Source organism: Mycteria americana, chromosome 2 (genome assembly GCF_035582795.1).
Source record: "Mycteria americana isolate JAX WOST 10 ecotype Jacksonville Zoo and Gardens chromosome 2, USCA_MyAme_1.0, whole genome shotgun sequence".
Lineage (NCBI taxonomy): Eukaryota > Metazoa > Chordata > Aves > Ciconiiformes > Ciconiidae > Mycteria > Mycteria americana.
In genome coordinates this window covers 150,573,531-150,587,662 of record NC_134366.1, presented here as the reverse complement: position 1 = coordinate 150,587,662, position 14,132 = coordinate 150,573,531, and the positions used below count along the sequence as shown (strand labels likewise).

The window sequence follows — 14,132 nt, the reverse complement described above, 5'->3', positions numbered from 1 at the left end:
GGGGATTGCCTGGGGAGTGCTAATCACTGTCGGCCAGAGACAGCTCCAGCAATTTAACAGCAACAATAATGGTGGAGTCCCAATGCCTGAGAATGTCCCCTGGCACTGTTTAATTTCCTCAGACATTTCCATTTTGGGATATTCAAACTGAACACATTTGAAGGACGCAAGTTTTAGATGGTGACTTTTCAAAAGTTTTTGCAAGCCAGCTCCCTTGAAAAGACTGATTGTCTAAAAGTGAGTTATTTATTTTCTATTGTTGTCCTACATCTTTATGACTTCTTAATACTTTTTTTTAATCTGGATATTACTTATTTGATTATGTAGGTCTTCATCCTAATACATGAGAATGGATAAATGTTAAAGAAGGCTATTGCTGTATGAAAAGAAAAATGAGGTTAGCTCGATTTGGTAAATACTACAGCCAAGTTAAGACATTGAAAAAGTAATTTATAACAAGTAAATATGAGTTCCATGAAGATTTTTGTTACTGACTAAGACAATTTAAGCAAAAAGGAAGGATGAGATCAGTTAAGAAAAAATGAGATCATAGAAAAATTATTGCCTGAGCAGGCAATGCATTAATGGCAATTTTAAGACTCAATATGTTGTGTTTCTTAGCTCACTCCACAGTGATGTATATGCAAAAAATTATATGTCCTGTGACATTGCCAGCAATAACACCAGGTTTATTTTTAGGTTTTATCTTTGTGTAACAGAACAAAAGACTTCACTCAGAATTAAATAAAAGAGGAGAAAACTCTTCTCCCAGCTAGCATATTATAAAACGTCTTCCTAAATTTCTCTTCTTTCTTTGCCATTTTATTATTTCATTTTCCATCTAGCCCTCAACCTTACTTGCCTCTCTTTTCTTTACAACTTCTTTCTTTATAAATCTTGGTATAGTTCCTACCAAATTTGTTTCAAAACATATGAACTTGCTGGGTGTCAAATACTTATTCTTAAAGTCCAGAATTCTGGTTTTCCCTAGCTAAGTATACAGCCAGAAAGACTGGGTTTGGCAAGTTCTCAGATATTTCCAAAAGATTTCTCAGTTCATCAGGAAGGTTTAATCTTCTTGCCATACAATCATACAAGTAAAGAATACTCAAATTTGCAATTCATTCATAAATATACCAAGAGCAAAACACTATGATGGGAAGAAAGACATATCTATGTATTACCCACATACACCTTCTAGGAAACTGCAGTAGCTTCATTTGCAAAGATCAAGCATGAAGTACACAGCAGTTAATGTAATGTTGTTCCTGTTTGGAAAACGCATTTTGTGGTTGCTTTCAAGAGCAAATGAAGAATAGCAGTAATTCCAAGCACTTCTTGGCTCCAGTGAGACATTTTGTGCAAGTTAACTTCCACTCCTTTTCTTTTTTCTCATTTTAATTCAAAGAAGGGCACAGGATGGTATGGTGCATTTCCGATATAATCATACCTAGTTCCTGAAGTAAATGTTAGAAACTGCTCAGTACCCCTTTCCCGGCATGCATACGTGCTGCACTTGGTTCTGCAGGTGACTCCACCTCTTACAGGCTCTGGGACAGACCCTGGGTCCAAGACCTGCCCCAGTACTCCCTGGCCCCATCTCTGCTCTGAGCCTTTCCCCAAACTCACAGGCCTCTGGCCCTAACCCAAAGATTCATTATGAGTTTGGCAGCTCAATCATTCCTCCTTACAAATTTCTTCATCTGGGAACAGTCTCTAAATGTAACACAGCCTCCAGACATTTCTTTATTGCCTCTGACAAAATCTTTTCTGAACTTCCAAAATTTCTGGGACAACTGTACAGCAGTAGGCTCTTGTCCACAGATTTCCATTTCCTTCTACATGCAAACGCTTCATTATCAGTCACTGCGGGAGGGTCCATTACCTTGTTCTCATTTCATCTCACTATTTCTATTCCTTCCCTGTTATCCTTTCCAAAATAACAAGGTCATTATTAATATAAAGTCTCTCTAACTCCAGAGACCCCAAGCTGACTCCTAGTATTTATCAATTTCTTTACTGAGATTGGTGCTGCCTCTGGCATGAAGCCAAAGTATGGTGTAGGGATACCCTCAAGTTTCTTAGTTCTTTTTGCGTATTTCAGGTGTTCTGAAATGGAAACTGTCGGGTTTCCTGAGAGGAGTCAAACCTTCTTTCATGGTCAGGAGGACCATGAAGTAGGTTGTTTTCCCTTGCAGGCAGGGGAACACCTGGACAGAGAAATGAAGCATCCTGATATCCCCATGCCAGTCCCAGCAGCATCGACATCTACCCACCACTTCCTAATAGAAACAAATGTTACATGCTCTCAGCTGAGTGCAACTCACACCCATGAGAGGAGAGAAATTCATTTTCTGTGCCATGATGGAGAAGCCTTGTAGTACACACAGTTAATACTACTTTGAATCCAGTTCCCACAGACAGCCTGGAGGCATTTACTCTGCTTGTGACTGTCTTTTCCTGCACACATCTGTAAAACAACAAATCACAACCAACACAAAAAACAGGTGGTTGCATGGGAGAAGATGATCTTTGTATCTTACTCCTTGAAGATCTGAAAATCCTCTCTTGCTTGAGCTACTTGGGACACTGTTGGAAGGACACAGGAATTATCAGAGAAGGAACAGATAGAGAAAGTAAATAACTGTTAGTAGCAGCGTAGAAAATTCAGAGAAAAAAATGTGACCTTAATGAGTTTGTGCTGTTCTCCTTTCAGGACATTAGCTTAATGTTTTAAAAACTCCTATCCATACTTTTTTTAAAGTTGCCGATGTCTTTGTTTATGGGGAAAGCTGTTAGCAACATCAACATTACTCATTGATCAGCTGACCTGAAACCACATATTTCTATCCATTGGTAACAGTCTAAGTATTAGACTCTTTTCCAGAATAGTTTCAGAAACAGCACCATGGGATAGTGCTGTATACCATTTCCTCTTGCCCCCAAAAATATGTGGGATGTCATGCCCATATTTCAAAAATATGTGGGATGTCATGCCCATGCAAACCATTAGTTCTACCACTTCAGCAGCACTGAAATAAGTAGAGGATGTCTTCTAGCTTCTAAAGCAATTTAAAGGCATGTTAACTTCACACACAATAGTGTCTGATTACCCACTCATGCCTATAAAATGAGACGTTCCTTAAGTTATGCAAATGCTGTTTCCAGGATTTTCAAGTTAATTTTGCACATATATGTGCTTTTTTAATTATTAAGCTAATGTACTCACAATGAAACCAAAAACACCACACTTTTGAACATCCAGTGTTCTTTCTTTTGGCCTGCTCTTCCTTCAAGACAAAATACACAGAGGAGGCTTTGAGCTCTTTGAGCTCATACACATAAAAACAGTTTGTAATTTTAATCAGTGAATTATTGTCAAGGCAAACTCTTTTTCAAACAGAAATGGTATTTCACAGTAATTTGTGGGGGTTGCAACAAACAATTTCAGAATACAAAGAGCATTTGCAGTTTAGTACATGACTCAGTTTTTTCTGTAGCAGCAGATATTCTTTCCTCCTTGTGGAAAACTTATAAATCACTTTAAAAAAAAAAAGGAAAAGGAAAAGGAAAAAGGGAAGAGGAAAAAAAAAGGGGTGAAAGATAACAGAATAAGAAAACAAAACAAAGAGAAGAGAGAAGAGAGGAAGGAGGAAGAAGGGAAAAGAAAAGGCTTTGTTAGATGAAATACTTACACATTAAAGAAATACAAGAAAATTTCTTGTGCTGCTAGTAATAGAATTATATCCCATATACCATTAATTACTGAATTGCCCTTTAAGCAGGAATGGGAATTACAAATAGCATTTGGAATAAAAGGGAATAAAATTCCCTTAAAAGGGAATGCTATTTTGATACATGACTTGAAAATTAATAATGAATACTAAATACGACAATTGGCAAGCATAATGTTGTTATGAGGTTAAAAATTGCTAACACAGACCAAAATCCAAACTTTCTGCTCTCCATGATAATTGGCTGCAGATGAGCAAACTCAGAATAGGACACAAATCCCTGGGGTCTGTCATGGTCCCAGCTAGCCGTCATGGCTCATTAATTGGCCCTGCTTAAGGGATAACAGCTTCTTCAGGGAACAACTGGCCAGGCAGGGTACGATCGCTGTTCAGATCTCGCCTTCTCAGATTCCAGGACCCCTGTTAGGGGCTAGGGCAGCACAGCCTCAGCACAAGCCAGGCTACCAAGCCTCAGAGCCACAGAGAGAGGGTCTCCCACTGCAAACAAAACCCAGAAACCTGAAAAAGCAGGGTGGTCTGAGCAAGTGCAACCTTCCTGATAGTGTTTCACACCCCAGCCAGGTAGATAATGGACAACAGCTATTGCAGGGGAGAGGCCGACAGCTGAGAGATTAAGATGAAAGCTGAAGTTTCAAGACTTGGCATAAAGTCCACAGGAGACCTCTCAGCTGTTGAGACAATTACTACTGGGAAGCAAAGCACACAATTGCGAATATTGCCTTGAGGCACAATGATTGTAAGATGTACCTACACACCTCAGAAGGAAGAAACAGGTGATTTCACAGACTGTAAAATGCTTTGCTTTCTCTCTTTCCAAATGTAGCACATCTCTATTTATATGGCAATTTTATGCTTTGATTAGAGAGTCTAAACTGATGCGTATTTGGTTACCTTGTATGCTTATAAAAGTTTGGTTAGGATTTTCCTTATATTTTAACTAAATATGTGATAATTCAAAAGATGTAATTTGCAACCTCTTCCTACCTTTATCTACTGCCTGGAATAGTTTTGATCTCCCCAAATACTATACCAGCATAGCATGTCAAACACATGATGTAGTTACCATGACACAATTCTGACTCCAATTGCAATGCAGACTTCAGTTACAATGAGTCTACTTAACATGTTTGAGGACAAAAGACCTTGGCAGGGTTGCATTTATGTGAAGAAATAACACATACACACATATGCTGAGGCTGTGAATGAGTTTCTTACAGCAGTTATCATCCCATGGTGGTTCAGCAGTCCACATTAGCAGGATTTAGAGATCTCTGGCCAGCTCTTAGTGTATAAATGTACAATGAATTCAACCAAAACAAAACAGAAATCTTATCTGCACTCTGCAGAAGCATCATGGACCGGACTCCCTTTTGTCACATACTTTCCCCTCTGATTTGTGGCTAAAGTTTAACCCAGAATGGTTAACCTGATAATGCTCTTGAGTCCTAAAGTTACATACACACAAGTTTAAGAACTGGGTTGGATGTAAGAATGTTTGGAATAATTTTAACTGACTGTAGTGAGTGATTCATAAATTTAGTGAGCACTCTGTGTACTTCATATGACTTCCCTTCATATTGTTAGTGGAATCATATATATACAACCAAGAGATAAATCATTATATTTTGTTGCAAAATATAATTTAACACAGACAGGGACATTTGTGTCTAGCAGCAGTTTCTACTGAACAGGAGCCAAGTACATTTCCTTCTTGGCCTCCTTTCCCTGCTCTGTTTCAGTTTTGTGTAGTATCAGTTAATCTCTTGTAGTTTCTTTCTTCTGGTATCATGTAATATCTAAAGGAATGCCCCCTAAATTACCTTTTCTCCTCACATAAATAGCTATTTTCAAAAACAGGTAGGTGCATGTTTTATATTCCTAAGGAACAGAAGGAATGTTATTGCTTAGAATATTATTCTACAGCTTATTCAATTATTCCCATGCATCCACTTCAGAGCTCTCCAAAGAAATATGCCCATGTGACATGAACTACATGCCCAGATTACAAGAACAGAGTTCACTAAGAAAAAAAAACCTCAAAACTTGGGGTTTTTCCACAATGTTGAAATTTTGCTTTGCTTTGTTTTACAATAAATGATTAAGGTGCAGTAGGGTGTAAGTCCCAAATCTGCTCCACCAAAAAAACCCACACCATCAAACACCAAAAAAAGCTACATCTTGCAAGGACTGGGCACATGTTCCTTCTGAACATGGAACCTGCTGGAAGGTGCTGTGGACCTCTGACTGTGGCCTTGAAATCACAGTATGGAAATCACCACTCCGGACAACTGACACAGCTCTTCATCAGTCTGTTTAGGTGCAAAAGTCCATTTCAATTATATCTGAAGGGAATCAGCTAATGTAACAGACATAATTTTGTCTTTAAAACCATGTAGCCAAGTATATTTCCATTACTGCTTTTCTTTAGTATCCAAAAAGCAATGCTGAACTGGCAAACTGTGCTTTCAGTGATCTGTGTGTAATCTAACAAAGCAGCTGCGCTCAGCAGGATCAATGATTTTGTCAGAGAGCTAAGTAAAAACTCTTCAGAGCTCTGATAAAGCCTTTAAAAGAGAAGATGCTAAAACAAAAGACTAAAAGGAATCAGGATAAGGCCAAAGATCCAATACTCAGGATCAAATTACTGATGAGAGGAAAGAGAAGGCAAAATTTAGTTTATATGTCACGTACGGGGAGAGGCAACCGCCCTCTGCTACAGGAAAGATAAGTGGACCATCCTATTTCTTTCTGTTATTACACAAGATCTTGTAGGACTATGGAAATGGTCCTTTAAAATATAAACACACCTACATTAAAACAATATTTTCCAGCAATGTAATACAAATTCTGTTATTATGAGAAATACGTGTCTATTTTCTCTCTCTAAAGCAACTACACATGTTCTACAACTAATATGCTGCAAGAAAGATTTAAGAAAATGTTAACAAATTTAATTAAATTGGCACAATTGACAAGTTTTAAATACTTTGAAGTTTGAGTCAGTATTTAAAGAAAGAAAAACCTGCAAAGCAGTTTGGTTTTCAAGGGCCACATACAGAGAGTTCCAAAAAGCTTTATGTCCAATCGATCCTTGCACAAAAGGCTTCAGATCTTTAATGAAAATGATTAGCTATAGCAATAGTAATTTTAAACAACAATAAGTGATGCAAAGATCTGCCAAATTAAAACAACACACATTGAGGTTTAGCAGAAAGACTGGGGATAAGAAAAACATAGAAAAGACATAGCTCATTCCTTCTGAAACCTTCGTTAAAACATATAGGCTATTAGCTCTAACAAGACAATTAAGAAATCTATGAAGTATTAGTGCATGGCTGCCAAAAAATTAAATCCTCCTAAAGCTGGATCCCAAAGTACTTTTATCTCTATGTGGACAATCCCACAGGATTTTTTGCCCATTCCACTTTGCTTATTTATGTTGTCAGTTTCCTGGAGCAAGGACTTTTACTTCTGTACATGGACACTACTAGTATTTTACCAGTAAATAGTTAGCACAGCAGTACACTTTTGTTTTAAAGATTGGTAAAATGAAGAAAAAAGGAATAAAATTATTGTAATGCTACTAATATTTACACAGCATAATCCTTCATTTTAGTCCTAAAAACATAGACACCTCCACCCCCAAAAAAAGAAAAACAACCTGAACTTTTATTACCTTTCCAGGTATCTGTTGGTTGTTTGCAGCTATATTGCTCACTTTTGCCTGCCAACCAAGTCTTTCCACAACAGCAGCAATTGTCATCGCCACCACTATTTATAATATATGTATTACACAGAATGGGACAGCTTCTAATCCCCGTTAAATTGCTGTAATTCTGGAGTGATTTTATTAAGTCAATAGACTTCATGTCACTGAGATCATGGCTTGGCCCTGTTCTTTCTCATGTCATTTAAGGAGCACTACAGCTTTCCAGCAGAGTGGCATGCATTTTACACATTCTGTTCTTTACACAGAGGCACGTTTTAACCGTGCCACTGTTTATATGCGCTGCTGAATTTGAAGCAGGTGACCTAATTTATTATAACAGAATGCAAGGCCCAAGAGTCTGACTCCAAACTGCCACGTACTTTTATGGGCTGGACCAGACAATGTCCCAAGTTTCTTGCATCATTTAATGTCTTGAAAAGGTTCTTTCAGCCAGAGCTGCCAGAATTGTTTGCATCCTGCACATGCCAAACTGAATAGGGATTCAGAATTTTCCAAATGCAGGGACCACAAATCGCTTGGCTTTTTGGAAGAAGAAAGAAATAATTTAATCTGTACATTTTGATTTATATTGAGTGCTAATTATTTTGATATATTTTCTACTACTTAAAATAAGAAAAAGAGACTATAAAAGCAATTTAAAAAATCATAGGGAAAAAAGGCAAGCTGAGAAATGTGACACCTTTTAGTTTCTCCACATAACACCTTGCTATTGCATTCATTTTCTAGAGAGACAGGTAGTTTATTTCTTAAAGTAATAAGCTCACTTAGCTTTGCTGGGGACCCTAAAATATTCAGGAGGGGCTGCTATTTAAACACATTTTAGAATTTAGGATTTTAGAAAGTTTGAGAGTCTTGTTGAGTAAGGTGTGAATGTGGGTATTTCTTTTTGCTGTTCCACAACCATATTTTTTGATGGACTAGATCTCCAGAGCTGTGGTTTTCAGCCTTTAGTTGCAGAACCCCAAGTGTCTCAAGACTGCATCTATTAGTTTTGAGAAAGATGATAAGAAAGGGAAATCTGTTGTCATTTGACTTAAACTTGTTCTACAGGAATTGGAAACCAATGGTTTTAAGTTAACAAAGGAAAGATTGTGAACGGTAATTCATGGAATTTTACATATTTAAAGGACTACGTTTTGTTTGGAGAAGAGTTTCACTGATAAAACTTGGTGCTCCTCTCTCTGTCAGCCATTCTCCCATGTTCTGGCTTTGTTTCTTCTTCTTTCTTCCCAATACATCTTCTGCAGCACATTTCACATTCCTCATGTTCACCTAGGTTAGGTCACCTTTATGGGGAGGCAGGCCACTTAACATCTCCCAGTGGCTGCAGAGAGATATCTGATTAGATCTACTATTGATGTGTATCATTAATTTCTAATGATGGGCTGTGTCCAAAGCCCCATCCATACTATGTTTTCATAATCTGAAAATTACTTTAAACGATGGGCAAAAGAAAATGATTCTAAGTCACAAACTGTTAGCAGAGGAAAAAGTTGACCAGCAAACTGCTTGACGGCTTACAGGCAATGATCAAGAAGAGAGAGATGAATCTTTTTTTTTTTAAATATGACAGCCACAAGCTAAAACTGCTAGATCCTGTCCTCAGATTTTTGGCAAAAGAGGAAAAATGAGCTACTCATTATAAATAAAATTACGCTGGCAAAATGAGGGGATTAACATCAAGTAATGTAATGACAAGCCTCATTTCAATAGCCACTGATTTCCATTCAATCATCATTACACACAGCACATACATATAGACAGCTAAAACTTGCTGGCATGGTAAAAGGCAGCTTTGACACAATCTCCATGGACCAGTGTGTAGTTTCTCTAAACAGTGAAAATAAGGTCTTTTTTCCAAGACAACAATACTGTAGCAAATATTTATTTCATACCACTTACATAAAGTAGATCTAGTACTCCAAAAGTAAACACCTTCTTTCAACAGCTGCTAACTGGTCAACAAACTTTCTCATAATCCTGCTTGCAAATGGCAATCTCCTTTTTATTATAAACTAACTCAGCCAAGGTTTGGCCAGGTGCTCATGCCTCTCATCATTTGTATTTGAGATGGCCTTTGGTGGTGGTGTTTGGGGTTTTGGGGTGGGGTTTTTTTGTAACTTACCTAGTAGAGATCGTGAGTTAACATCCCTTCTTCGGGTGAAATGTCCTCCAGGGAGATCTTTTGCCATGACAGAGACAGTGGAAAGCAGAGTATGTCCAAACAGCAGAAAGAAGCATGCAATCATTTTCTTCATCTTCAAGAAACAGAGGAACATTCAAGGATGTGAAACTGCCAATAAAGGAGAGAAGGAGATTAGCTCTTTGATTACACAAAAAGATACCCTGTAACCATGTCAGCCACCCAGCTGCACTGCCTCCCTCCCATCACATACAAACATGCAGATATACTGGCACGGAATAATACCTACACCTTCAAGAAAGAAGATCTACATAATAAAGTAGCAGTTAGCAGACCCTGCATAGTGTTTATATGTATTGTTAGTTGAACTTCGTAGTTAACATTTAAAATGTATCAACTTCTACAATAATTTATAATAAGTATTTTTAAAGCAAGAAAAGAAACTTTGTTTCAGTCAGCCTGTCAGCATAAACAGGTTTGAGGAGGACACAAATATATTTTAATTATTCTAGTCAGTGCTCTGTTGCATTTTTTCAGAAGCTTAATGGTTCTTGTAGTCTAAGGGATATTTGCTTCAGAAAATCTTGGAGAATTAAAACAAGAGAAAGGAATATATTCCAGAAACAGCAACTATAAATGAGAACTGGCGACAGCTCATGCTTCCTTTTCATAAGACTGTCTGTGGTTGCCAGCATGATGATAACAGTGCAGAATGAATCTTCTTTACTCAAGGAGACTTCTGAGGACTGGCAATGAGCTTGCCATAGGTTATGGAGAAGTTTTCTCACACAGAAGAACAAATTAACAGGCAAAATTCCTACACTAAGAGATGATTCCTGCCCAGGAATTTGTTAAGGCACCATCAAAAGCCATGGCTGACTCTGCCCACAACCAGAAAACTAAGACTGATATGCCAAAGGCTCATCTTCTGGCCGTGTCCCCTGTTGGTGGGCTTCCTCAGATGGCAATTCTGTCTATCTTCCCCCAAAATTTTATTGTTGTGGGTTGTGACGAGAGCATCTCACAGGAGTTAGATTCAGCCTTGGAACTGGTGATATGATGAAGCTTAGTCAAGAGCTCCCCTAGGTGTGCAAGAGATGGATAAAACTACCCACTTGCACAACAAAGAACTGTTCTACCTGAAACCGAGTGGAAACTTTACAAGCAGTGCAAATTTTAACAGTAATTCTTGGTTAAGTAACTAAGATGTTGAAAACAATTTTAATAGGGTCTTGATAAGTACATAGAGCCACAGATCTGTAACAGAAGGCAACTAAATGCCCCAGTTCAGAAAAAGAATTGATTTTTTTCCCACCATGAGGTACTCACTGGCAGAAAAGAAAGTTCTGAGTAAGTATTTTCTCTCTAATAAAGAGATTTTATACATTATTCTTCAGTCTGTCCCGCACAACCATTACATATTGATCTATTTTTCTGTCTATCAATCTATTTTTCCTTTTGTGTATCCTACTCAGCATCCCCAAATGTGAACACAATATTCTAGTGTATATGCCAGAGAGCAAAATGAACTGAGTCTTTGCACTCAAAATGCCCAGACTTGCTTAAATGTTCAATATTATCCAGTAACAGGCAATACGTGATTTAAGGACATTCAAACTAGGGAAGAGATGTAAATAGTTGGTGCTTATAATAGTGGTCACAGAAAATTAAATTTCTGGAGCCCTAGCAGCATGGACACCTGGATGGTATTATTGGTAGAGTATTTCCAGTACTCTAGTCAGAAACAGATGGACACTGCAAACAGCACGCACCACTGAAAATGGGACAAAATTTTGATGGAGGTAACAGCAGGTACTGCTGGAGATTACTGATGAAAGCTCCTCCCGGGTTGTCTCCTCACTTCTCAGAACATCATCAACAAACACAGGGCTGCGCAAGGGGGCCTCCTCTCTCTCTGGCCTGTTCCTTCAGCACACAAGGCAAACGGACCTCAAGGATACATGCCAGTTCCAGCACCAATGCTTTAGAAACATAGAAGCCATGCTCAGAGAGCTAAGGAGCATAGAGAAATATGCTCCTTACAAGGCTGTCACAGGAACCAGGCATGAACAGTTTGTTCAAGAGGGCTATCTGGCTGTTACCTAGCTATCAGTGGCCTAACTCATCCCTCCTTCCTATCCATCTCTAAGTAAAGGCATTTTCCCTGTTCCTGATGGCACGTTAATGGAGAACCAAGGATACTGTGGCAGACCACCTTCACAACATGCTGCTGAACCATCCAGTAACAGCATGATGCCAAAGGAAACTGTGATAAAGAAGTGACTCAGGACAGTCCTACCAGCTCTGCAAAGTACCCCAAACTAAACCGTCTTACATTCTGGCACTTAACATATTTTATACCTTTGTAGTAATTTTTGATATTTGGTCACAATTTCAAATTCACTAGGGTCACAACTGTCCCCAGGTAACTTCAGAAATAAAAAAAAAAAAGTGTTTGTTTGCTGTGATTTCAAGTCTTTGAATTCTGTTAGGAACATGTTTTTATAGAGCATGTAAATATCATACGATTAGCTGACCATATAAACTGAAATGTCTACATAATCATTCATTAGCTGTCACTGAATTCTGAAACATATTAAAGCAGTAAATTTTCAATTTTGTGTGATTTTACCAATGCCTTTGAAAAGTAAGGTTGGGGGTACTAAAGAAACAGAAGCATTGAATAACAGTGCCTAGTTTTCTGGGGATCTTTTTATTCAAACTTAAGATAACTTCTATTGTTCAATAGTATTTCATTTTGATTCAGAAACCTTAGATCCTTAGATCTCAATATCCTTACTCGTCTGATAACCAGAAAATAAGCTTACTTACAGTTCCACCAAAAATGATCCAATTCTCATTAAAAAAACCCAAACAACTATTATCAACACACTCCTACCCTCACAAACAGTGTTTTAAAATACTGTTTCAGGAGAAAGCAATGCTTAACAGAGGAGAGCTTTAGTTGCCTCATCTTACAAGTTCTGATGTATAAGATAATCTAAAATAAAAATTAAAGTGAAATTGCATCCATTTTCAATGAGAAAAAAACCCTACAAGTTCCCAAAGCCACAGCTGTGTATGTGATAACAGATACCACTGATCCAAGCCTGTTGCCACCCTTTCATCCATACTGAAAGCTTCTGTGCTGCTTTCCCGAGGTGATGACAGTCTGGACTTGTGTGCTTTGCTCTAGTTCCAGGTACATATTTGTGTCCACTGCTGCTTGCATTTTTACATGACCAGTTTGTATTGTGGTTGCACAGCTTCTTTGCATACAGTCCTCCCATGGTTCTCTGTTTATTTTCTGGATTTTCTGCAAGGTCCCCTGTCTTCACTCTTAAAGTTGGATGGTGTTTATTGCACCACATTTGGTATTTAACACCTCATTTTCCCAGCAGGCTAAGCCAGGCTGCTGGCACAGCCCTTTGTAGCTTCACATTGCTTGGCTAACCCTTGCTCTACCAGCTGAGAACATACTCCCAAAGTACCAAACTTACACATATTTTTGTGGCTACCTGGAAAATCTGTTTCAAGCACTTCGATTCCAGCTGTTGCAGCAGGATTATTCAGTGTTATACCATCGGGATCCAACTCCCCTGGGCAGACCCAAGACCAAGTCACTGTATAACAAACATCCCAAACACCTCAAAAGCAAAAGAGACCAAGAGCACCAGATCCACTGGCTTCCACTGCTCCATTCTTTTACCCATGGAGAGAGGAAGAAGAGGGTCCTATGAAGGGCTTTCACAGCAACCTTGGAGCAGTCAGTGCAGCACAGTGCTCTGCTGGACATGTGAAGAAGCTCCTAACAGTGAACAGGCAACTGCTGCTCACAGACATATAACCTGATGAGGGCTGCTTGCAATATCTGCAGCTGCCTTGAAGAAGTTTGGTATAAAAGAGGAGATTCTCCTACAAGATGGCAAGTAAATAGACAGGCTCTCTTGTTCTTTTCAGGCTTCCCTTGCTCCCTAACTGGCTGCTAGTCAAGAGCTAAATATTTCCATGGTGTTTTCTTATCAATTTTACCTGTGCTTGCTTAGCCATATACCCATGCAACAGAATAATTTTTCTGATGCACTGTTATGGATTTTCAATTTTCATTAACTACAGTGTAAGAATACTGAAAAATGAAATTGGGACTTCATCTTTAAAATACCTATTTCCTTTGTGGGACAGCACTCGAACAACACAAGCCTGTTTCTACCCTTTCAAATATCTTTCCATGGAAGTCTCCTCATAAGGGATTGATGGCTGTTTTGGACAGAGACACTACTGAATATTCAGTGTCATTGGTGATAAATCAATGACCTTCTCCACTGCATGGTGCATGTTATTAAGATTTGTCCTCTTTCCTGTGTTAACTCTTAAATAATGTCAAGAGAGAAGACATGCTCTGTGGCTCATGCTGAAGTCAGTGTCCTTCCATCTCTTACCCCACTTCAGGGAAACTGCTTTCACACAGAATCAGGAAACCCTTCCACTGGCCTGGAAGGCCACC

The 14,132-nt window shown here is 38.6% G+C and overlaps 1 protein-coding gene across 1 annotated transcript in view; it reads right to left on the bottom strand.

Annotated features, from left to right (window-relative positions):
• MATN2 (matrilin 2) overlaps positions 1–9,771 on the bottom strand; it is a 67,204-nt gene extending 57,433 nt beyond the window's left edge. Inside the window, exon 1 of the mRNA XM_075495014.1 lies at positions 9,611–9,771. Coding sequence (XP_075351129.1) covers positions 9,611–9,764 — 154 coding nt within the window. The 5' untranslated portion in view covers positions 9,765–9,771. The remainder of the gene's footprint in view (positions 1–9,610) is intronic.
• Between the last annotated feature and the right edge of the window lie 4,361 nt (positions 9,772–14,132).